The following is a 26,375-nucleotide window of genomic DNA, read 5'->3' as shown; positions in this document are numbered from 1 at the left end:
CGTTTTATAGTATTCTACTGTTTGAATACAAAACAATTTAACCATTCTATTGCTAATGGATATCTGAGTGATTACTAGTTCTTGGCTATTTACACATAAACTGCTAGGAACATTTTTGAATATGTATCCTGGTACACATTCTGTTCTGTGGGATATATTCTAGAAGAGAAACTACTTAGTCACAAGGTATGGCTGCACTGCTCCAGTTTTCCAAACTGGTACAAATCATACTCCCACCTCCCAATCTAGCAGAATGACTAGCTACTAGATTGGGAGACAATCTGAGCTGCTCTCAGTCTACTTGTCTGTTTCAGACATTCCAGTAAGTATATATTGGTACTGCATTATGACTTCAATTTGCAATCCTCTTCTAAAGGTATAGAGCAGATTTTCACATATTTACTATTTGGAAATCCTCTTTTATGAAATGCCTATTCACAGTTACCCTTTTTTCTTTTAGATAGTTGGGGTTTTATACCATAGTAATTTGTATAAGCTATTTATACTTTTTTAAATATGAGGCAATTTTCAAGAAAAAGATATACATACATATAAGTAAGTAGTCCCCCCTTATCTGTGGTTTCACTTTCTGCAGTTTCGGTTACCTACAGTCAGTCAACAATGGTCTCAAAATATTAAATGGAAAATTCCAGAAAAAAACAATTCATAATTTTTAAGTTTTGTGCCGTTCTAAGTAGCACGAGGCAATCCTGTACCTTCCTATTCCACTCCTACCCCAGGATGCGAATGGCCCCTCTGTCTAGTAAATCCAGGTGTATCCCCACCAGTTAGTCATTTGGTAGCCATGTTGGTTATCAGATTGACTATCATGGTATCACAGTGCCTGTATTCAAGTAATGCTTGTTTTTTGTTATAACTGTTCTATTTTATTATTAGTTATTGTTAATATCTTACTGTGCCCAATTTATAAATTAAACTTTTTCATAGGTGTGCATGTACAGGGAAAAGCATAGTATTTACAGGGTTCAGTACTATCTGCAGCTTGAAGCATCTGCTGGGAGTCTTAGAATATCTCCCCCCCAAATAAGGGGGGACTACTTTTGAAATATATATATATATATAAAATATATATGTGAGTGTACATGCATGTTTTTCCCTCTCACACAGTAGCTTGCCTTTTTCATTCTTTTAGTACTATCTTCTAAAGGAAGACAAGAAGTTCTAGGTTTTAATGTAGTTTAACATTAGAGCTTTCACATCCTATTTAAGAAATTCTCCCACATTATCTTTAAAGAGCTTATTATTTGACCATTCACATTTACATCTACAATCCACTCAGAATTAATGTTTTTTAAATCAACTATGTTAAGTCATAATCTACATACGATAAAATGAACACTTATGGAATGTAGTCATATATAGCTCAGTAAAATTAGACATATGTACGTATGTCCACGTAACCCTCTCCCTAGTCAAGATAGAGAACATTTTTACCACCCAACAAAGCCCCTTCAAGCCCACTAGCAATCAATCTCCCCTATCAGTCCTAAGCAACCCCTAATCTGAAGACTATGACTACAGATTAGTTTTGCCCACTGTAAAATCATAGAGCACATACTCCTTAGAGTCAGGCTTCCTTCACTCAGCATACTTTTTTTGAGATTTATCCACAATACTGTTTATTAAGACATTCCTTTTACAGATGAGTTATATATTCCATTGCATAAATGTACCACAATTTGTTTATCCATTCAAGTGCTGGACATGTGGGCTGTATTTAGTTTTGAGCTATTATGAATAAAGCTGCTGTGAACATTCATGTTTTTTAAGGACAGATGTTTTTACTTTGCTTGGCTAAATATCTACAAGTGGAATTGTTGGATCATAGTAAGTACATGTTTAAATTTATAAAGCAACTGCCAAAATGTTTCTGATTGTGGTTGTACCATTTTACTGGCACACCTCACAGATATCACGGGTTTGATTCTAGCCCACCAACCACAATAAAATGAGTATCAGGACCACCACAAAAAAGAGAGTTGTAATGTTTTTTGCTGGTGGAGTCTTGCCTTCTATCTTTTTTAAAATGCAACATCTGTGAAGCACAATGAAGCACAGTGTAATAAAACGAGGTATGCCTGCTTACTGTTACTAGCAATGCATGAGAGTTCTAGGTGATTCACTTTCTCACATTCATTTTCACAACTGCAATTGTTGGCCTTTTCATTTTCACCACTCCAGAGTATGTCAGGTGGTAAGTATTTCCCTGCTGGCTAATCTTGTTGAGCATCTTTCCATGTGCTTAATAGCACATTTTTATGAAGTATGTTCAAACATTGTATCCTATTTTTTAAATCATATTATTGTGTGCAAGAGTTCTTTATAAATTCTGGATACAAGTCCATTGTTAGATATACATTTTGAGAATATGTTCTCCCAGCCTTTGCTTTGCCTTTTTATTTCCTTCATAAAAAACTTTGATAAAATCCAATATATAAATTGTTTTCTTCTGTTATTAGGATATTTTGTGTTCCTGTCTAGAAAATCTTTGCCTACCTCTGGGGCAAAATCTTTTTCTTCTATGTTTTCTTCTGCATAGCTATAACTTTTACATTTAGTCTATTAATCCATTTTGAATTAATTTTTGTATACTGTTACAGAGACTAAGATTTTACCTATTCATAGGATATTCAGTTTGTTCCAGCACCATTGTTGAAAAAAGTACTCTTTTGCCATTGAATTATTTTTGTGCCTTTGTGAACATTAATTAACTATACATGTGTGGGTCTATTTTAGGACTATAGTCTAGTCTGTTGATTTATATGTCTTTTTCTGTGCCACTACCATACCATCTTATATAAAAGTCTTGAAATCTGGTAGTGAAGTCCTCCAAAAATAACACTCATAATTCGCAGACAACATAATCCCTATAGAAAATCCACTAGAACCTATAAAAAGCTACTAGAACTATTAAATAAGTTCAGCAGGCCTGTAGGATGGAATATCAAAATACAAAAATCAGTTGCATTTTTATATTCTTGTATGAACAATTAGAAATTAAATATTTTAAATGTCATTTATAGTAACATCAAAATGTGAAATACAATAAATCTGACAAAAGATAAAAAACTGAAAATCACAAAACATTGATGACATTACAGGAGACCTAATAAATAGGATATACCATGTTGATGGATCTGAAGACAATATTATTGAGATGTCAATTCTCCACAAATTGATCTATAGATTCAATGCAATTCCTCAAAATCCCAGTGGGCTTTTTTGTAGAAATTGACAAATCAATACAAAAATTCAGATGAATATACAGAGAACCAAGACTGCTTTCCAAAATAACTTTGAAAAAGGAGAACTAAGTTAGAGGGTTAACCCTACAAATAGTCAAAACAGCATGGTACTGGTGTAAAAACAAACAGATCAATGAAACAGATAGAATATAGAGCCTAGAAATAAATCCACTTATATGGATAACTGATTTTAAACAAAGGTGCAGCCCTGGCTGGTGTAGCTCAGTGGATTGAACACAGGCTGCAAACCAAATGGTTGCCAGTTCAATTCCCAGTCAGGGCACATACCTGAGTTGCAGGCTAGATCCCTGGTTGGGGGTATGTGAGAGGCAACCACACATTGATGTCTCTCTCCCTCTCTTTCTCCCTCCCTTCCTCTCTCTCTAAAAATAAATAAATAAAACCTTAAAAAATAAACAAAGGTACAAAGAAAATCAATGGAAAAAGCAGTCTTTCAACAAATGGTGCTATAACAACTGGGACATCCATATTTACAAAAAAGAACTTGGATTTGTCCTCCACACCCTATGTAAGAATTAAATTAGAATGAATCATAAACCTAAATGTAAAGCCTAAAACCATAAAACTCCCAGAGTAAAACATAGGAGAAAATCTCTGTTATATTGAGCTGGGCAAAGAATTCTTAGGAAAAAATTTATGAACTGTAGTTTTGAAAGTTAAAAACTTCTCTTCAAAAGGTTCCAAAAGAATCAAAAGACTGACCCAGACTGGGAGCAAAGCATATTACCTGATACAAAACTTGTATACAGAATATACAAGGGGGAACCAAAAAAATGGAATTATCTTCTGGAAGGCAGGCCCACTGTAGTACAGGCTTCCCCTGCTAAGTGAGTGTTCTAGGAACCCATCTGTATCAGGGTACCGGTTGGCATTGTTGTGAGAGGTTGCATTTTTTTGAAGAAGAAATACAAGGACTATTTAATAGCACATGAAAAGATGCTCACCATCATTGTTCATAAGGGAAATACAAATAAAACTATGAGCTACCCATGTGATGATTATTTTAAAAAAGAAAGAAAAATTAACAAGTACCAGCAAGAATGTGGAGAAATTGGCATCCTCATACATTGCTGGCAGGAATGTAAAATGGTGCAGCTGCCATGGAAAACAATTTGACAATTTCTCAAAAGTGAAATAAGCCAAACACAAAAGGACATATTTTGTATGATTTCACTTACATATCTAGAATAGACAAATTTATAGAAATAAAAAGTAGATTAAAGGTTAACGGGCTGGAGGGATAGTGGAATGGGGAGATATTGATAAGGGTACAGAATTTCTGTTTGACATCATCAAAAACTTTTGGAAAAAGATAGCAGTGATGGTTGCATGGCATTGTGAATGTACTTAAAGTTCCTGAATTTCACACTTAAAATGGTTAAAGTCAAAAATTTTTTATAATCTAAACTTTTTTTCTTTCACAAAATTTTACAATTTGCTTACAAAAGTAAGCAGAAAAATAAACAGGAAAAATAGTTATTTTAATTTACTAAAATCCTCACTAATCAAATGTTTTAACACAATATTTTCTTCTGTACTAGAGAGAGAAGAGCTGTGACTGCTTCTACAAAATTCTCTAGTTCTGCTTTCAACTAGCACTGAAATGATTTTAAACTATTTTGTAAATCATAAAAGCTGTTATACTAATACAATAATCTTATAATTACTGATTCTCTCCTCTCATAAATAAAAGAGACAAAGAAAGATAGTACACTGTATAAAGAGCCTGAATAATCTATTATTCTAATTAAATTTGATCATGCTTTTAATTTCCCAAATGTGTTATTTTCATTGAAAAGCAGATTACTTGATAAAGTTGTTTTTCCTTGTCTGGGTAGTTGTAAGTAGCAAAAGGAGAAAACAATAATATCTAACATTTTTAGATTTTGAGCATCCTATAAAATAACTGTTCTTTTCTCATGCAGTCAAAATTAAAACTTATTCTTTTGAGTTTTTCCATCTTAGTACTATATAGCTTACCTGCTCTTAAAGATGTAGGAGATTCATGATCTATTTTCTGGTTCCAGAGAGAAGCATTTCAGCACATGCCAAAAGTAAGCATTTCTTCAAGGATTATATAACATTTCAGAGGAAGAAGGAAAAAAGTAGCAAAAAGAACTCCAAAAATCTTAAAATACCACTATTTCTATCCTGATCCAGCTATACAGCCTTACACAAGTCATTTCTCTTAAAAGAAGTGGCTCTGAAACTATATAATCAATAGTTCAGTTCAATCAGCATTTGATGACTACCTTATGTGCAAGATCTATGAGATGCAGCGGAGATCTTTTTGTCAGAGACTACACAAATAGATCCGTCTTTAAAAACTTTACAATCTAATAGGAAAAAATATTTTAAACAAGCAAATAACCTGCTGCTTCTGCAGTGTAACAGAACGTATTTTAGGCTTACCAGGTAAATATAAACTTCTTTTAAAATAAGTAAATTTTTTAAAAAGGAGGAGGAGGGGTCAGGATTAAGGCCAACTCAACATTCAGCTCATGAGTCTTTACACAGCCAGACAAATTTCAGTGAAATGCTCAAGTTTTAATAAAGTACATTATATTTTACAGTTTATGGCAGAAATATAAAAAAAGGGACTTTAAAGACATACTAGTTCAAAGATAATTAGATCCTAAAAGTTTACTTACCTTTAAATATATTCCTTTACAAGAGTTAATGTCCATCTTATAGAGACATTATTCACTTCAGTAATACAATGACCATGTCTGATTACTCTGCACTCTGGCTAAGGACTGAGAACTGCATGCTTACTACTTGAATAATTTAGCCAGCTATGGAATGAAAATACTCCTCAAAAACAAACCAGTGGGGAGGGAGAATAAAGAAAATGGATAGGTCAGTATACCAATTCAGAGAAAGCCTAAACCACTCATGTGATCCACAGAATTATCGAAAGCAGTTCATCTTTCCCACTACAGAAACCAGGGAGATAAGCAGTCTAGAAGCAAAGACTGTTTTTTTCCCTACCTTCATCCCTCCAGAGTCCAGTGATTCAAAGACAAAGGAGCATGCTGGATCATATGCTTCCCAGTGCCAACATAAAGCAATTATTATTTAACCATGGTGGTCAAAGCACTTAACAAACTGTTATAAGCAGAAGAAATAATGGTGTGAATAAGAAGCCTAATCCAACAAATGAAGAGAACTTAAAGATGAATCAGTTATTTCAAAAGACAAAAATAACTAACAATCTCTTAGAGAATGGAGAAATAAAAATCATTTGAAATAATTTCTCCCTGAAAATATTTTTTACTTAAACGTATCTACTACAGACAAGAATATAATGAGAATGTGTGTATATGTATATATTTATCTATCTATATAAATATATACATATACACATATACTTTTTTTTTTTTTTTAATCTTTAGAGGGGAAGGGAAAGAGAGAGGGAGAGAAACATCAATGTATGGTTGCCTTTTGTGCGTCCCCTGCTGGGAACTGGCCTGCAGGGAACTGGTCTGCAACCCAGGGATGTGCCCTGACTGGGAATCGAACCACGATTGTCTGGTTCCACTGAGCTACACCAGCCAGGGCTCACCTATACTTTTTAAAGAAATAATTCCTTGGCACAGTTGGTTGGAGCATCCTCCCAAAGACTGAAAAGTCATGGGTTCCATTCCTGGTCAGGGCACATACCAATTAAAGTTCGTGCAGGAGGCAATTGATCAATGTTTCTTTCCCTTCCTCCCTCCCTCACCGCCCGCCCTGGTTCGGAATCAATAAATATATATTTATAATTTTTTTCTTAAAAATAATGAATAATTCCTCAAACGATGTAGCAAGATGGAGGACCAAGCACATGCTAATATTCTACTTGTACTTAAAATGCCACAAGATGTCAGAAAACTTCTTTTTAATACACTACATCTATAAAAGTACAGAAAAGCAACTAAAACATGTCATTAAGCAGTCAGTATCACAAATATCCAAAAGATGGAACTGGTTTTCACATCTAAAGGTTATAAACAAGAAAAAATACAAGTGGCCATCTAAAGCACAGGTGGCACACACAGGCCCACGGGCCGAATCCGGCCTTCACCTTGTTTCATCCTGCCCGGTACCTTGTTTCTACCTGGCGGCAGCACCAAGCTCTCACTTAACTGTTAAGGAGCAGTTACATTTATGCAGTCCTTAAGTTACATTTGCCCTCTTGAAGGCAACCGCAAAGCTAATGTGACCCCAGTGAAAGTGAGTTTGACACCCCTGATCTAAAGGTTATAAATGGGCAGTAAGCTAAGATGTTCTTCTGTCTAGTAATCAGGAAATATAAATTAAAACAATGAGATATCATTTTATCCAGCAGATTAGGAAAATATTAAAAATAATGATAATGGTGTAGAGCAAGGATCTGGAAAAACAAGGGACTCTCTTTTACTGTTGGTGAGAAAGTAAGCTGAAAAAGTCTTTAAAGGTAATGTGTTGGTATCCACCAAAATACAAAGTGTATATACCCTTTAAATCTGCACTTTCACTTCTAGGAATCTAAACTAAAGGACGTATTTGCTCACATATGTTCGTGTGTGTTCACTGCAGCATCTCTTTTAAATTGGGAGAAAAGGGAAACAATTTAAATGACCACTGATAATGGGAAGGTTAGGTAAATTATACCTCATCCATACTACAAAATATCATTCAAGATTAAAAAGTATATGAAAGCTCTCCTCCATACAAAAATATCATACTGTTAGTGGAAAAAAAAAAAGCAAATTATAGAATGGGTATTATTCCTAAAAAGTCCTAGCTTCTTTCAGGTATCTGCAGCCTGACACACCCAAGACCCCTCTTTATGGCAGTCACCTCCCTATCCCTCTGTCAAGTCCCCTAATTCACAGAGAAACTTATCATCTGAGTTTCTCTTCAACTACTTCAATGATTGTTTCTGACAATTTCAATATCAGTATACTCTCAGTTCCTTCTAGTTATATTTCCTTATAAGTAAATCTTTTCTTCTATCCTACATCAGTTTTCTACTCCCATGATCATACCCTTAACCTTGCCATCCCCAATAACTAAACCCGCCAATCTCACTTTACAGCCTCTCCCATTTCCAGCTGTATTTCTGTACTAGTAGCCCTACTTTTACAATTCTTTATCACCATTAAAACTTCAAGTCCATTGACTATGCAACTCTTTCACTGTCCATCATGGACCTCATGTTCTCAACTCCTTCCTTAAATAACCACGATCCCAAACTATAAGCACTTCCTTGCATATACCTTGAAGTCCACTACATCTCTCCCTCCAACATACTTCTGGCAAAACCCTAACCCTGGTTAAATCCAACACATTGCCTATTCCAAAAGTGTCCTAATTTCTCTGATTTCCATCCTTGATCCATGAAGCAGAAACTGCTAGGTGCCTACCCAATATCCACTCTCTCCTTCCTAAATGAGAGAATACCAATTTCACTTAGGAAGTTAACGTACCCGGCTAAAACACTAGGCTTCCGAGCCTCTCTGGCAGCTACAGAAAGTCTGTGACACTGGAATATAAAATAAAAGTGAAGTCACTGAGTAGGGCTTTGGAAAAAGCTCTTTGAAAGGACCCAATTCATCTGACATGTGCTTTTCTGCCTTCTGTCTGGATGTGATGCTAGAGAAGGACCAGTTAACTTACACCACAATGAGACAGGCACACTTGAAGCTGTCCGAACAGCAAGAGAAAAGGAACACGAATCCCTAATGTCATGGAGCTGCAATATCAGTCCTGGAATGCCTACCTTCATTTTTTTGTTACTTGTGAAAAACAAAACTCCTAATTTATTTGAGTCATTATTTTGGAGTCTCTACTATTTACAGTAAATACAATTCCTAACTTGTAGGCCCATTACAGCTTATTTCCCACCAGCAACCAGAGACCTTTTAAAAGTATAAGCCAGATCATATTACTAGCTTCCCATCACATTTTAAACAAATTTAGGCTCCTTACTGGGTCAAGTGGTCCTTCTTTGATCTGGCCCTTCTCTCTCTCCCATCTCATTTCCTACCAAATCCTCATCCATACCATCCATCCACTCACCACTTGCACACACAGCTCCAGCCACACTGTTTCTTAAACAAGCCAAACTTGTTTCTGTCTCAGAGCCTTTGCATTTGCTTCTCCCTTTGTCTAGAATGCTCCTTCCTTGCACCTCTACTTGGTTTGCTCTCTCACTTCTCTCAGCTTGCAACTTAAATGGTGTTTTCCCTGAAAGACCTTCCCTGACTACCCTTACCTAAAACAGTATATTTGTGGCTCCTTATTTCCCTTCCACTCCCCTTAATTCATCTTATTCTGCTTTAGTAATATATATTTTAAAGTACGAGGGAGGAACCCCCAAAACAATTTATTTATTTAAAATGTTTATTCTTTACATATTTAAACTTCAGTCACTTTCAAAGTACTGCCATTTGATGCAGTACAGCTATCGAGACATTTTTTCCACTGCTTAAAACAGTTTTTAACTCATCTATTTTGATGCCTTTGAGGACTTTTTTCATCCAGGGAAATAAAGAGTCATTTGGGGCCAGATCAGGTGAATAGAGAGGGTGGGGCACATATGCCATTTTTTGGTCAAAAACTGCTAAACACTCAGCGCAGTGTGGTGGGCAAGTGCACTTGTAAATCACCCATCATGAAATGGGCAAACACATTGAAAGATTTTTCAAAAAAATTCACCAAAGCCAAATATAACCTGTCACAATACCAGCTCATACAGTGATACATAGGAGTTCCTAGAACACTCACCTAATGGAGGAAGCCTATCCTATAATGGACCAACCCTCCAGAAGATAATTGTTTTTTGGGGGGGTCCCCTCATATGTGTTTGCTTATTTACTGTCTGTCTTCTCCACTAGAATAGAAATCTCCTTGAGGGAAGGACCTTGGGTATCTTATTCAGCACTGACTGCCTAATACCTGGAACACAACAGGGATACGATGAATAAATGAATACACACCATGATCTCATTTATACTAAAAAAAAGACGAAAGCATTCCTGCACGTGTATGTGTGTGTGCACATATGTAAGCAGATAAAGGATCTAGGATATAAGCTAAGCTTTTGACAATAGTTACCTCTGGGAAAGAGTGGGAAATAAGGAAAAAAAGAAACTTCTACATTTGTTGTACATATTCTTTTTTTAAATTTTTTAAAGATTTTATTTATTTATCTTTAGAGGGGAGGGGAAGGGAAGGAGGGAAGGAGAGAAATATCAATGTATGGTTGCCTCTCATGAGTCCCCTGCTGGGAACTGGCCTGCAACCCAGGAATGTGCCCTGACTGGGAATCGAACCACGACTGTGTGGTTCACAGGCCTGTGCTCAATCCACTGAGCTACACCAGCCAGGGCCTGTTGTACATATTCTTGCATTATTTTTCTTATTTAAAAAAGACAACTATAACATATGGCAGGAAGAAAATTTTAAACATACTTAGAAATATAAAACTATTCACAGAATCATAAAATTTAGGAATTCTTAGTAACCTCAGGAAGCATAACACTACCCCATGAGTAGGATTATCTATGAATATTAAGTAAACATCTTTTAAAAGAACCAGATTTAGAGGAATAAAATCTCTTGTTAAATTTTTATAGCCCTTATAGAGGTTTTTACTGCCACTTCAACAAAATAATAAAGTATACTAAATAAAAAGTATACTAGTAGTAAGTTATACATCAAATTAGCAATGATGAGCTTTGTAGAGTTAATTTCCACTTACCATCCCTTGCTCAGTATCAACTTTTAAAGACCTTCCTCCACTAGAGATTCATCCAGATAATTACCTATTTATTTTGCTTCAGAAAATATGCATTGAGACATCTTTTTCTCTATCAAGTTCTCTGTAAAATTGTCTAGTGCCTTTAAAATTTTTTTACAACTTCATTGAGGTATATTTAACATATTATATTAACTCATCCATTTCAAGTGTGTAATTTAATGACTTTTAGTAAATTTACCAAGTTGTGGAACACAACATAAATCCATTTTAGAATTTCTTCCCACTGTAATAAAATCATTCATACCTATTTATTGTTAATTCACATTCCTACCCTCTACTCCAATCAACCATAAATCTTTTATTCGTCTATACATGTCTATTCTGAACACTTTCTATAAATGGAATTATATAATACATGGTCTCTTATACCAGGCTTCTTTCACTTAGCATCTTTTTGGGGTTTATCCTTCTGATAGCATGTATCAGTGATCCTTTTTTTTTTTTTTTTACTTTTTAAAAAAGGTTTTATTTACTTATTTTTAGAGAGAGGGGAAGAGAGGGAAAGAAACATCAGTGTGTGGTTGCCTCTCATGTGGCCCCCATGGAGACCTGGCCTGCATCCCAGGCATGTGCCCTGACTGGGAATTGAACCAATGTCCCTGTGGTTTGCAGCCCACACTCAGTCCACTGAGCTACACCAACTGGGGGAATGATTCACTTTTTTATTGCTGAATAGTATTCCATTATATGAATGTGCCATTAGTGACTTTTGATTTTATGACTCGAATTTCCATTCAACAGGTTATACAATAAATGTAGGATAACTTGGATACTTGAAGTGGGGGAGAAGAACCTATAGCTAATTTTTTTTAACCCAAATGATAAATGTTCGTGTTTTTCAAACACAATCCACTTTATACATGATGAGACTGTCTTAGTTTCCCTCAACAACATGATGCTATCAGTCCCTTTTAAAACCACCTTCCTGCTCCTCCCTCCTAACAGGAACAAAAGCATAGTTCCCAAGGTTTCCTCTCTGTCCCAAGACTTACAAAAATCTCTCCTCTTATGATGCCTTCTGCTTTAAATCCTTTTTCTACCTCCAAGTCCTTGTTTTCTCTGTATCTTCAAGCTGACAGCTTTAAAATGTCCATATTCTCCAAGTTTTTGAAAAGGTACATTAGAACTAAGTATCTAGAATTTTCTGCGTATTCTGGAATTTTATTTAAAAGGAATCTGTGTTTTTTGATGTGATCCCTGAGAATAATTTCTTACTATGTAGAAAAAAAGCTTTGTAAGTGATTTTTTAAAAAAACAAACAAAAAAATCTCACAACACCATATAAAAGGAACATAAGCACCCACCTCAGTATATGACACCTTCATTTTAAAAAGGGTCAAAGAATGCAGAGTTTTCTATCATCTCTTCTGCTTAACATGACCTTGTTAATACTGATATTTTTCATTCAATATAAAATGCTGCAAAAAATATTACTGTCTCATCTGTTTTATGAAGATGTCTGATTCTGATCAAGTAGACTACTTTATAAAATAGTAAAAACCCACATGTAGAATGATTATCTAGTCATTTATGAGGTGGGTAAGAGATGGTGATGGAGGAAGAGGGCCGGAAAGGATGTCAGAAGTCTTGTAACATCCTTGTTACCACCAGCCTTTTTGAAGTCTTAATTCTCTAAGTGATTTCCAGGCAATTAGCTTGAAAACATCCAAAATGAGGTGATGTAGACACAGGTAAAAGCAATTTCAAGGGTAAATGTTCTCTAGGAAATTATTCCATTACCCCCTTCCTGGCTGAATTTATAGTTCTTCTGGAGTACTTAACAGAGTGAAAACAAAAGATAATACCAGTTACATGTAATTAGAATAACCTTGCAAGAAAAGGAAAAATAATACAAGCTATTATTATTAAAGCTTGAATATTAGCTTTTAACTAACATTTAAATGCCGAGAATACCTCTCTTGGTGACTAGTAAGTTAGTGCAGCAGGTATGTAACAGGCAATATGAGCTATACTTCTACCTTTGAAATGACAGCTTAAAAGGAGCTCTTAGTTAAGGTTTACTCTTCTTCCATTACAGCTGCCAGCTAACTATGCTGGTGTAAGGCAGTGTGGAGAAAGACAGGCTCTGCATTATAAAGTTTAAAAACTCCTAGGTAAATCAGAACTTCTACTAAGCATTCTTTAATGCCATTATTTCATTTTACTTTGAGAAAATAAATGGAAAAACAGATGAAACAAACAAACAAAAAAGAAACTGGAAAGATAATGAATAGCATGCTAATATGTATACTATACCTTTCTGAGGCTTTCATACTCTTCACGAAGTTCCCCAGGCTTACTTAATTTGATTGGTGTTCTGAATATAAACTCTGAAAGAAAGGAAAAAGAAGATGCTTTTTAATAGGACTTTCTAGGAACAAACCAACCAATACCTTGCCCTACTATTATCCACATTATGAACTACTTTAAAAATTGTGATCATCTTGCCCTGGCTGGTGTGACTTAACGAATGAGCACTGGCCTGTGAACCAAAGGGCTGCTGGTTCGATTCCCAGCCAGGGCACATGCCTGGGTTGCAGGCCAGGTTCCCAGGAGAAAGCGTGCAAGAAGCAACCAGACATTGATGTTTCTCTCACTCTCTTTCTCCATCCCTTCTCCTCTATCTAAAATAAATAAATACTTAAAAAAATTGTGATCATCTTAATTGGAATAGTCATTCATTCATTTAACAAATAATTATTAAAGGGTATAAACCAGGCATAGTTCTAAGTACTGGGGAGAAGCAGTGAACAAATAAAATCCTTGCTCTCATGGGGTTTACATGTTGTGAAGGGAAACAGACAACAAACAAGTAAGTGTGTGTATATAATACAGCTGGTGGTACTAAGTGCCATGGAGAAAAATAAATGTAAAGTGGAAGAAAAAGATAATTTTATATAGAGTGTTCTGGAAGGGCCTCACTGATAGGGTGACATATTAAAAGACCTTATGGAAAAACTATATTTAAATCTCTTAGTTCAATGTTATCAAGTAGCATTTTAAATGAGCTGAAGTTGTATTCATCATACTATATTTCTCTGGTATTTCTTTTTCAACATTGCCATCAGAGTATTTTCCTGCACACAATCTAAATATTTTCCATATATAGTCTGATTTTTTATCTTCAAAAAGCCTTCAGTGGTTTTTATCTGCCTATAGAATAAAGTCAAAACTCTTCAACGTGTCATTTCAAGGTTCTCCGAGACTGAGCATAACTGTCCTTCTAAAGCACTGTATCTCTCAACCCTACTTGCAATATATATGTCATATTTTAAAATATTTATGCTTTTCTCAGTTAAAATTCTGAATCTGAGATATCCAGGCCCACAGGAGGTACACAATACATGTTGACTATATAAATAGATGATAAAAATCAAGGTAAGAACAGGAATAAAAGATAAATCCTAAATGCCATCAAAAAGGAGGGGGAAAGTACACACTTCTACCTCCTTAAATGTACATGACACTTCTGTATACCCCTATGGATATTTAGTGATTGAAACAGTACTTATTTTGATATACTAATAACTCTACATCCCATTGAGGTTGATAAATACTTGTTGTAGAAAAGCATCTTCCTCAAAAAGTTAACTGTTGTCTTTTGGTTGTTTCAACTATTTTAGAAAGACTCTCAGTACACCTGAGAAGAGTGGAAGATAACTTAGAAACAGCATACCTAATGAAGATGAAGAAAACAGTAACTAAAAAGAGGAGGGGAGCCCTGACTGTTGTGGCTCAGTGGACTGAGCACTGGCCTGTGAACGGAAGGGTCACCGGTTCAATTCCCAGTTGGGGTGCATGCCTGGGTTGCAAACCAGGTCTCCAGTTGCGGGCAAGTGAGGCAACCAACCCACGTATCTCTCACACATCAATATGTTTGTTTCTCTCCCTCTTCCTCCCTCTCTGTCCCTCTCTCTGTAAATAGACAGTCAGATACATAGAGACAGAAAATCTGATATACCATAATTTAAATCAGACCAAAAGTTACTAAAAAATTTAAAAATTGAATAAAATTAACAAACTTGACAATACATATTTACATATATATGTATGTACCCAATGAACAAAATTATATAGTCCTGAAAGTAAACAAAAAAATTAAAAATATACTAGGTAACTAAGAAGTTTCAAAAAATTTCAAAGAATTCATATTTTAGACACTTTGTTCTCGGATCTTAGGTGTTATTTTCCAAGTCATGTTTTTTGGCTACTTGACTGATTATTCTGGTTTTCCCAATCTTCTTTCTTGATAAAAATTTTTTCTGCTTAAGTTTGCCAGAGTAGATTTCTGCTGATTAAAACTAACAACTCTGGCTGATTCTATTTTTTACTATGAAATACCAATAAACCAACCTCTGGTAAAACTGGTGAAGAAAAAAAAAGGGAGAAGACAAATTAATAATAAGAATAAAGAGAAGAATCAAAATAACAGATATTAAGGTGAGTTTAAACCTCCAGAGTATTAAAACAATGCTATACAAAATGATCATACATGCCTGCAAGTACACCCATAGATTAAATTGCTGCAGTCATATTGCAGAGGTCAAAGACTATGAGTTTTTGTAATTCTGACAGACAGTACCAAACTGCCTTTCTTTCATGAAGCAGGTATTGATTTATAGTCCCACCAAGCAATAAATGAAAGTGCCATTTCCCCACACCTTTTCCAACACAATCAACATTAAAACTTGTTAGCCTTACCAGTCTAATAAGTAAAACTTTATATATTATTAGGAGTGAAACTGCGTACTTTTCATTTTTGAGTCACATTTCCTTTGACATGAAATGTATATGAATTTCCTTTACTCTCACAGTTAACTTTTTCTTTTTGATTTCCTAAAGCTCTCTCTATATAAGAAAAATTAGTCACATGCTGCACAAATAAATAGCGATACTCTTCCTAGTCTACCATTTGACTTGACTTTGCTTACAGTGGTTATTTTTATTTAGTTATATTAAACTTCTCTTTCATGGCTTCTTCATTTTGTATCATATTTGGAAAGTAAATACTGTTTCAATCACTAAATATTTTGGCCCTTCCTTGGGCCAAGATAGAATAACAAATTCTATCATAGTTTCTTTTGGTACAAAGCATAAGATTCTTCTCATATCTACTTTTAAAAATTCAAAAGCTTTATTTTTATTTGGGAAGCAACATAAGGAGCATAATCTTATTCAGGCTTATAAATAAATAAGTCTACTATCCAACACAAGAAACCAAAAATATTTTAATGATAGCCTGGTAAAAATAATGTTAATTTTTACTTACTGTTAAAAAATTTGCTTTCTCTAAAATAGCTCTTGCTAGCATTTAGAACAAAATGTCCAAGGAGCTTGACATCATTATATAGAATAAATAATACAAAGTTAAAAGCCCAATTCCCAACTTTGAAGCTTCCAGAGCCTTGAATAAGTCAATCTCAACTTCTTCTGTAAATCAGAATACCTATCATGACAGACTATCATGAGTATCGAATGAGAGTGAAAACACTTTGTAAACCATTTCAGCCAGCAGAGTGGCATGCCATAGGGTCTATAACTATAAAACCGACTCTGGTGTTAATGAGATAAAGAAATTGTGGTTTGGTCTAATTTATTTGCAAGTACAATTTATAAGAAAGAAAGATAATGAACCAACTCCTTTGACACACATATGAAAAGCTAAATTCACTTTGAAATACTCGTTAAGAAATCTCAAAGGTCAAGGCCAAACAGATACTCCACATACTGACTGAAACCTTACTAGACCCTGAATTATTTGAGAGGGAAACAACAAAAAAACGGTAGGGGTAGGGAAGAGCACCAATTTACATTCACCAAATACTGCCAGGGGTGAGGTGGGTAGGCAGCATACAGAGGATTCTTAGGGCACTGAAATACTTTATATATTATTATAATGATGAATATATATCACTGTACATTTGTCAAAATCCACAGAATGTATACTGCCAAGAGTGAATCCTAATACAAACTATGGACGTTGGGTCTTTATATCATTGTAGGTTCATTCTTGATAACAAATCCACCATTCTGATACTGATAAAGGGGGAGGCTATGTGTGTATGGGAGCAGGGGATATATATGAGAACACTGTACCTTTCAGTTTCATTATGAAACTAAAATTGCTCTAAAAAAACCCAAATTCTTTAAAAATAATAATAGGCAGAGCAAAAAAAAAATGCCAAAAGGACCAGAAAAGGTAATACCACCCTCCTTACTCCTTAGTCCAGAGGAGTTAGTCTCAAACTCACCAATCCCTCCACCAGCTTCTAAGGGGATTTTCAAGTGTTAGAAACAACCACTCACCCTTCCTTCACCTCACAGAAAAGAAATGCTAGCAGCTACTTCAGATGGTACTGAGATACTGATTATTTTTGTATTTGTAAATGAATCCAGTAGTTTAAGTACTTTCTTGAAGTCTCTCCTCTGACTACTACTATGTTTAACACAGATGTGTCAAACTCATTTTCACCGGGGGCCACATCAGCCTTTCAGTTGCCTTCAAAGGGCCAAAATAATTTTAGGGCTGTATAAATGTAACTACTCCTTAACTGTTCAAGAGTTGAAATTACATTTGGCCCTTTGAAGGCCAAACTGTGAGGCTATGGCCCCTAATGAAAATTAGTTTGACACCCCTGGACAGGAAAAGAAACTCTAACAACATGATTGATGCCTTAAGAATGACACACACCTGTGGCTAGTGACCTATAAGCTATTACATTCAGTCTAATGTAAATTATAGGAGCAGCTATATTTCCTTAAAGGTCCTTCCTAAAAAGGATTTTCTCTGGGATGTGGTGACTGGTTATTAATAGAAACAAACTACAAAATAAACATATTGCTAACTGCATCAAACCCTCAGGAATGAAGGGTCATTCATTGTCAAAGCATCCACATGCAATACAAAATTAGAAAATGAACCTCACTGAACTTCACTGGGAAAATACAACCCTAACAACTCTCAAATCCAAAGATAATCATCCCTTGGTACATGGCTATGTTTGAGTTTCTCACTCTATAGGTTCAACTTATCAGTGCAGCAGAATGAAAATCAATTTTGGACTTAAGAGTCCCAAGACCTAGACCCTTATTGAATACTGCCACTTACTAGCTATTTGCCTTTGGACAAGTAAAAAAAAATCCTTGGCTGATTTCCACCTCTGTCACCACCACCAGCAGCATTATGACAGCTGGCAGTTATGTAGCCCACTATGCCAAGCCCATTTCTAAGGACTGTATATTTATTAACTCATTTAATCTTCATAATGACCCAATGTGGAGATACTATTATCCCCAGTATACGAAAGAGGAAACAGGCACAGAACCTTTAAATTGCCTAAGGCTACACTGCTGTAAGTGAACAAGCTATGATTTAAACCCACGCATTCTGGCTCTCGGATCTGTGTTCTTACTAAATCTTACTACCTCTTTAATAATATTTTTAAAGCCCAATGACCCCATATAACGATGGGCAAAGCACATGAACAGGCAGTTAAGAGAAATTTAGATGATATAAACACATTAACATCTGTTCAGTTTCACTCATATTTCAAGATATTAAAACCTTTTAAACCAAAATGCTTTTATGTATCAGGTAGACAAAGATCAAAAAGTATGATAAAGTACATCCTTTATCTAAAAGATAAATATCATATATATATATATATATATATATATATATATATATATGATGTAGATATAAGAATGTTTCTGCAAATCACTCAATACTTAAGACTGGAAACAACCTAAATATCCTTCAACTAGAGACTGACTAAATAACTTATCAGATAACTGGGATACCATGTATATATTTCTATGCTGTCTGTTTTTATTCCTGGAGTGGTTTCTTGGTTTACCTGGTAATTTTTGTAAGAAAATCAGTCATTGTGTATGAAAAATGTAGAGGCTGTGGATGGTATTATATTCCTACAGAGAATTCACCATGTTCTCTGACAGGCAGGACATGAGCTGGTTCAAGGCAGGCTGCAATCCCTATAAAGCTCATAAAGCTCGTAAAGCTCATTCTACTCTAGTTTATAGCCCTTCAAGGGTCCAACTGAGATTCTAGGGGTGTTTACCAAGTCTACCTTAGAAGGTCTGGACATTTTTCTCTTCAACACTGAAGAAATGCTAAAAAAGTGCTTTGCTTTTCAGTAGCTTTCTGTGAAGGCTCTTAGCCTTTCACTCTACACAGTTTAAGAATCAGCCAATGTCTCAGGAGAAAAGGCAGGTGGGAGGGATGTGCATCTTCTTTCTTTCTGGTATCTGGCCTCTCAAGTTCTAGTTGCCTTGGCAGCCCTGAATTACATTTTTTTTTTTTATTTCTGGCTCCATGAAAAAAAAGCTCTGCTGGCTTTTCTGCCTCTTAATAGCTGTATTCTCCCTTTGCCAGGAATCTACAAATGTCTCAAGTCCTGGCTGCCTTGGCAACTTACCAATGTCTTCATATAGATTTTTTTTTCAGAATCAGGCTTTTCTAGTTATTCTTAGCACTAGTTTTGGTCTGCTTCAATCTGTTCCATCATAGCCAGAAGCAAAATCTACATTCTTTGTAAGCAGTGGAGAATACAAGATTCTCATCATGAAAGCACAAACCATTACTAAGGAGAGAATGGGCAGTGAAGAAGAAAAAAAATAGAGAAAATTCCTTTAAGAAAGTCAAGAAAGATATAGAATAAAGGTAGAACATGAGTGGTCCAAGTCCTAAAGAAACTTATCATCTTACTAAGGAAAGAAAAACATATGTGAGTAAAACAACTATAGGCATCCAAGAGGTATAAAACTAAACACCCAGGGGCTGCATAGAACACCAAGAGGTAGCAAAACATATGTAAGTGCAGAGATACACAGGAAACAAGAGGCCGTTATCCATGTTAATCTCAAGGTGACTGCTATACTACTCACTAAACTTCCAAACCACCACTGTCAAATGCAATATGCAAAACGAGATAGTCTAATGTTAAATGAAGCATACCAGAAGTAGGAATGTAGAGATATAGAGAGTGAACCACAAATGTGTTCTAAAATCAAACTAATGTAAAACCAAACACATTTAGAACCAAATGTGTTTTAAAACCGAACTATTTTATCTAATATTTTTTGGTTTACTCCTAACTCTCCAAGAGTATGGATGACTGCCAAATACCAAGTGTCTTAAACTAGTACAATTGCTCATTGACCCACTCAACCCAAGACAAGTAACAATTTACAGTAGGTGATATAAAAGTTTACCTGAGAAGCTTCCAGCCAAGACGAAGGCATAGGTAGAAAGCCTTCACTTCCTTGCACAACCAAAAGGAGAATAACAACCAATCTAAAAACAATAAACAACCAGACGTGCCAGAAAACTGCATGGTACTCTGACAACTGAGGAGCTGAAGAAACATTCACCTGGACTGACAGCCCCACAATGCAGCAAAGAGGGTTGCCCCACCCTGGTGAATACTTAAGGCCCCGCCCCCTACAACATACCAGGTGTGGTATTTCTTTACTAAGACAAAGAAATATAGCCCAAATGAAAGGACAGATCAAAATCCTAGAACAAGAGCTAAGTGATGAGGAGATAGCCAACCTATCTGATGCACAGTTCAAAACACTGGTAATCAGGATCCTCAGAAATGGTTGACTATGGTTGCAAAATGGAGGAACAAATGAAGGCTACCAAAAGTGAAATAAAGCAAAATATACAGGGAACCAACAGTGAAGGGAAGGATACCAGGACTCAAACCAATGATTTGGACCAGAAGAAAGAAATAAACATCCAACCAGTACAGAATGAAGAAACAAGAATTTAAAAAAAAAAAAACAAAAAAACAAGGACAGGATTAGAAACCTCTGGGACAACTTTAAATGTTCCAACATCTGAATCATAGGGGTGCCAGAAGGTGAAGAACAAGAGCAAGAAGTTGAAAACTTATTTGAACAAATAATGAAGGAAAACTTACCCAATGTGGCAAAGGAAATAGACTTTCAGGAAGCTCAGAGAGTCCCAAATAAGTTGGACCCAAGGAAGCACACATCAAAGCACATCATAATTACATTACCCAAGATTAAAGATAGAGAATCTTAAAAGCAGCAAGAAAAAAGGAGACAGCTACCTACAAAGGAGTACCCATAATACTATCAGCTGATTTCTCAAAAGAAACCTTACAGGCAGGAAGGGGCTGGAAAGAAGTATTTGAAGCCCTGACTGGTAGCTCAGTGGATTGAGCGCAGGTCTGTGAACCAGAGGATTGTGGTTCAATTCCCAGTCAGGGCACATGCCTGGGTTGCAAGCCAGTTCCCTGCAGGCCAGTTCCCAGCAGGGGACACACTAGAGGCAACCATACATTGATGTTTCTCTCCCTCTCTCCTTCCCCTCTAAAGATAAATAAATAAATAAATAAATAAATAAATAAATAAATAAATAAATAAATATTTTTTTAAAAAAGAAGTATTTGAAGTCATGAAAGGCAAGGACTTATATCCAAGATTACTCTACCCAGCAAGCTATCATTTACAATGGAAAGGCAGATAAAGTGCTTCTCAGATAAGGTCAAGTTAAAGGAGTTCAGCATCACCAAGCCCTTAATATATGAAATGTTAAAGAGACTTATCTAAGAAATAGAAGATCAAAAACTATGAACGGTAAAATGACAATAAACCCACAGCTATCAACAACTAAACCTAAAAAAAAACCAAAAAACAAAAACTAAGCAAACAACGGGAACAGGAACAGGAACAGAATCAGAGAAATGGACATCACATAGAAGGTTTTCAGTGGGGGGAGAGAGAGGGGAAGAAAGGTGGGGAAAGGTATAGGGAATAAGAAGCATAATTGGTAGGCATAAAATAGATGGGGGGAGATTAAGAATGGTATAGGAAACAACTCAAAGAACTTATATGTACAACCCATGGACATGAACTAAGGAGGGGGAATGCTGGAGGGTTGAGGGGTGCAGGGCAGAGGAGGGATAAATTGGGAAAACTGTAATAGCATAATCAATAAAATATACTTAAAAAACTGTTTACCTGAAAACAAGGTGAAATACACAGAGAAAAAGTTAAAAGCTAATAAAATATTAACAGCAAATTTTAAGGCTGCTTCCTTAAGTACCATAATTAACACCCCAGATGACTACTACATTCATTAACTTGCACTGTGTTTTATGACTATCCTTTGGTAAAGAACTAATCAAATCAAAATGTCACAGCCCACATACAAAAAAACATAAAACATTTGTAACTTTCTAATTAAATTTCTAATTTAACATTTCAATTAAATGATCTAATCATTTAATTTCTAGGAATCTAAGAAAATAATCTAAAATGTAAGAAAATCTTTTATATAAGATTTTCTTTTGTTTTTTAGAAGTTACCTTTTTGGGTTTTTTTGGTTTTTTTAAATTTAATTTAATTTAATTTTTTATTTATTTTTCGAGAGAGGGGAAGGGAAGGAGAAAGAGTGGGAGAGAAACATCAATGTGTGGTTGCCTCTTATGCGTCCCCTGCTGGGAACTGGCCTGCAACCCAGGCATGTGCCCTGACTGGGAATCGAACTGTGATACTCTGGTTCGGAGGCCCACGCTTAATCCACTGAGCTACGCCAGCCAGGGCTAAGATTTTCATTTTAACACCGTTCATAATTATAACATGACATTGCTCTAATAAGGTAGGGAACCACTTAAGTTAAATGAGAAATGAAGGTCTCCAGGCTGAAATATGCTTTATAATTTCAAACATGAAAAACCATAAAACATAAAAATGACATTAATGAGTAGAAATAGCAATATAATTATAGAACTCATAAAGAGGGAAAAAGAAAATATTAGGGATGATATATCAAGTTGTTACAGAAAAGTATATAAGAATAATGGAAATTGTTACCAGGTATCAGAACATTAAAGAAGGAATGAGCAGTGAGGAACAAAGGAGCACTGCAGAAACAGAAAATGCACACAAAATAAAGGCATAAGGTCCTTTCCTCAAAGCATTTATAATATAACTTATTAGGTAAGACAATTTCATTAAAAAGTTTTGAAAACAGATTTAAATAAGAAGAGGCAATGATGTGCAATGTCACAAAATAAGCAACTGCCAAATGAATCTTACAAACAAATGTTGCCATCATCCTCTGCAACAGGAAAAGAAAAAAGACTGGGAAAGAGAGGTAAGTCTTTAAGACTGTGGGATAGAGCTGATCTCACCAGTTAAAACTCAGATAAGTCAGAGATGAGGAAGAGCAGTTCACATAACGACAAAGTATGACCAAAAGTGTAGCAACACCACTGAACTGCACAATTAAAAGGTTAAGATGGTATATTTTATGTTATGTTTTTTACCATAATTAAAAAAAATATTTTTTGCTCTGGCCAGTGTGGTTCAGTTGGTTGGAGCATCATTCCACAGACCAAAAGGGCATGGATTCAATTCCCAGTCAGGACACATACCCAGGTTGCGGGTTAGATCCCCAATTGGGGCGCCTACAAGAAGGCAACCAACCGATGTCTTCTCTTCTCATGTCTTGTCTTCTCTTCCTTCTCTCTCTCCCTCTCTCTCTCTCTCTCTCTCTCTCTCTCTCTCTCTCTCTCTCTCTCTCTCTCTCTCCCCTTCCCCTTCTGCTTTCTCTAAGAGCAATGACAAAAATGTCCTGGGGTGAGGATTAAAAAAAAATGTAAGTGTGGAGGCTGGAAAGTGAATAAATATGTTCTGCTAAGGCAGAAAGCATGTATGTATAGGAGAATTGTATATGCCAAAAAGGTAGGTTGGGCCAGATTACAGAGAACTTTCAATATTAAGCTAAGGAATCTAAACCTCATCCTGTCAGCAACAATGATAATACCACATTTAATCTCATTAATATGGTATGACTACTAATAAACAATAAAACTTCAGTTATTTACATGCTTGGGGACTAGGATATTCTTTAATTTGGTAACAATGCCAAATTTGAGCAGAATCTTCTCTGTATACAGTGTGAGGGAGCTACTTCAGGAACTCTATCAGGAATGCCTATCCGGGTTGGTCACTCAGTTCCAGTTTTTCATAATGTGTAGCACTTTACCAGCTGAGTATGCTTGATAACTCTGTAAGTAGAAAGACCCTGGGCCGTGGAGACCAGACTCCATCACTGATCAGTATTAACTTTGAGCACACTCTTTCTCTAGCCCTAGGTGTCCCCATGTCACAAAAAGGATAATTATACCTTCCTCAAATAAATTGTCATAAATTATTAAATGACAGGATTTAATGTAATGTCTGGTACAGTGTTTGGTATATAACAAATACTCATTAAATGTTAGTTACTTCCCTATAAAGAAAAAGAAAACTTCTACTTAATATTCTCAGGGGTAGAATATCTCAGCACTTTAGGAAAGTATAAGGAATTCGATTTTTTTTTAAATGGCACCAGATATTTTTTTCTATATACTATGGGGACAACTGGAAAGTGCTTACTTATTAAATTAACTGCTAATATAAATTAATGATAATATTCAAATCCCAAGTTGCATCTTGCTCCCTTAGCTTAAAGGATTAACCTGATTCGTGACTTGATCTAGAAACAATAATGAGTCCTAAGCAGTCTGAGGCTGTGTAGACTCACAGCCAGAGAGTAAATTATTTCCGGCTTTATAGTCCATAAGGTCTCTGTCACAACTGCTCAACTCTGCTTGAAGACAGCTGGAAACAATATGAGTATGGCTATGTTCCAATTAAACTTTATTTACAAAAATAAACATCATGCTGGATCTGGCCTGCTGCTGGTAGTTTGCCAAGCCTTGGTACTAGAAATTGAATGTTTATGTCCCCCCAAAATTCATGTTGAAACTTAATCCCCAATATGATGCTCTTTGGAGGTAGGCCGTAGAAAGATGATTATGTCACGAAGGCAAAGCCCTCCTCGATGGGAATAGCGCCCTAATATATAGAAGACACCCCAGGGAGCTCCCCTGCTCCCTCTATCAAGTGAGGACACAAGAAGACGGCTGTCCATGAACCAGGGGGTAGACGGACCCTTCTTATTCCACCAAATTCACTGGCATTTTGATCTCTGACTACCCAGCCTCTAGGACTGTGAGAAATGAATTTTTCTTGTTTACAAACCACCCAGTTCACAGTAGTCTGTTTTCGCAGCCCAAATTGACTAAAACTCCTTGAATAGAGAAGTACAAAGTAAGAGAGTAGAGATTAACAGGATTTACAAAAGCAGGTATTAAACTAAATAAGATTCCTCGTTGAACCCAGAAATGGCCCGAACAACAAGGCACAGTTAGGCAGCCCCCACTGGATCCATACAGTCAAAGCAAAATGAAGCACTGAAGAAGAGAGGTCCCAGAAGCAAATGCAGGTACAGGAATGCTGCAGAGATGACGGCTCTGCAGACCTAGGCAGACCAAGACCATGAGGCTGCACCCATCACTATACGCACCATCATCTTAGTACAAACTCCTTCAGCTGTGTTCCAATAAAACTTAATTTCTGTGTTGTTTGAGGCAAAGAGTCATTCACAATAGTACACAATATGGAATGATACAAAAATTAGGAAGAGTGCAGGATTTGAAACCATACCAACCTACATTCAAGTCTACACACACTGGCTTTGTACCTATCAGTATTTATCCTTTCTAAGCCTGATTCTTCATCCATAAAGTAGGAGGAACACCTACCTTAACAGGATTGTTTATCTCATCTAATCTTCCAATACCTAATTGATACAGAGTCTGTGTGTATTAAATGATAGCCTACCTGGCCTCTGTCTCTTAGACTCTTGTCTTTCCATCTATCAACACTTTTTTCCTAGTTCTTTACAACACAGATCTGATCCATTATCCTCCTGGTTAATAATTGTCACTGGCTTCCTTCTGCCTCCAAGATTTATAAACAGAACCCAGTCTACCACTCCAGCTGCATTTTCTACCATTCCCTTTATACCTTTCCCCTCCCCAGCCTCCACACATCTCACTATTTCTATAATGCAATACCCTGTGTTTCCACTCTGACTTTATATTCCACCTTACCTTCCCAGAATGGTTTTTGCCTTTTCACTACATGATCAACAGTTCAAAACCCCGTTTACTGTCCTCTCCTTTGTGAAGCTTTTCCCACCAACCCAAAGAATTGGCTTCCTGTAGGTCCTCACAACATTCTGCACTCATCCTACTTGTAGTAGCATTTATTACCTGTGTTATAATTACTTGTCTCTGCCTCCAACTCCCCAAACTCGAGATTTTCTTGAAGATAGGGATAATCTCTAGGTATGTGTCTCAGTATAAGACAGTGTCTTTCAATAACTTTTTGTTAAATGAACCAATGAGAAAGTG

The 26,375-nt window shown here is 35.9% G+C and overlaps 1 protein-coding gene across 3 annotated transcripts in view; it reads right to left on the bottom strand.

The window, feature by feature from the left end:
- RNF169 (ring finger protein 169) overlaps positions 1-26,375 on the bottom strand; it is an 80,344-nt gene that overhangs the window by 33,190 nt on the left and 20,779 nt on the right. For all 3 annotated transcript variants that reach the window (XR_005082980.2, XM_037148649.2, XM_037148647.2), the window contains exon 2: positions 13,333-13,406. Coding sequence is in view for 2 of the 3 variants with exons in the window: in XM_037148649.2 (XP_037004544.2) it covers positions 13,333-13,406 (74 nt within the window). In the remaining variant the exon portion in view is untranslated. The remainder of the gene's footprint in view (positions 1-13,332; positions 13,407-26,375) is intronic.

Source organism: Artibeus jamaicensis, unplaced genomic scaffold (genome assembly GCF_021234435.1).
Source record: "Artibeus jamaicensis isolate MK-2021 breed Jamaican fruit bat unplaced genomic scaffold, CSHL_Jam_final contig_64, whole genome shotgun sequence".
Classification (NCBI taxonomy): Eukaryota; Metazoa; Chordata; class Mammalia; order Chiroptera; family Phyllostomidae; genus Artibeus; species Artibeus jamaicensis.
This window is presented reverse-complemented; position numbering and strand designations above follow the sequence as displayed.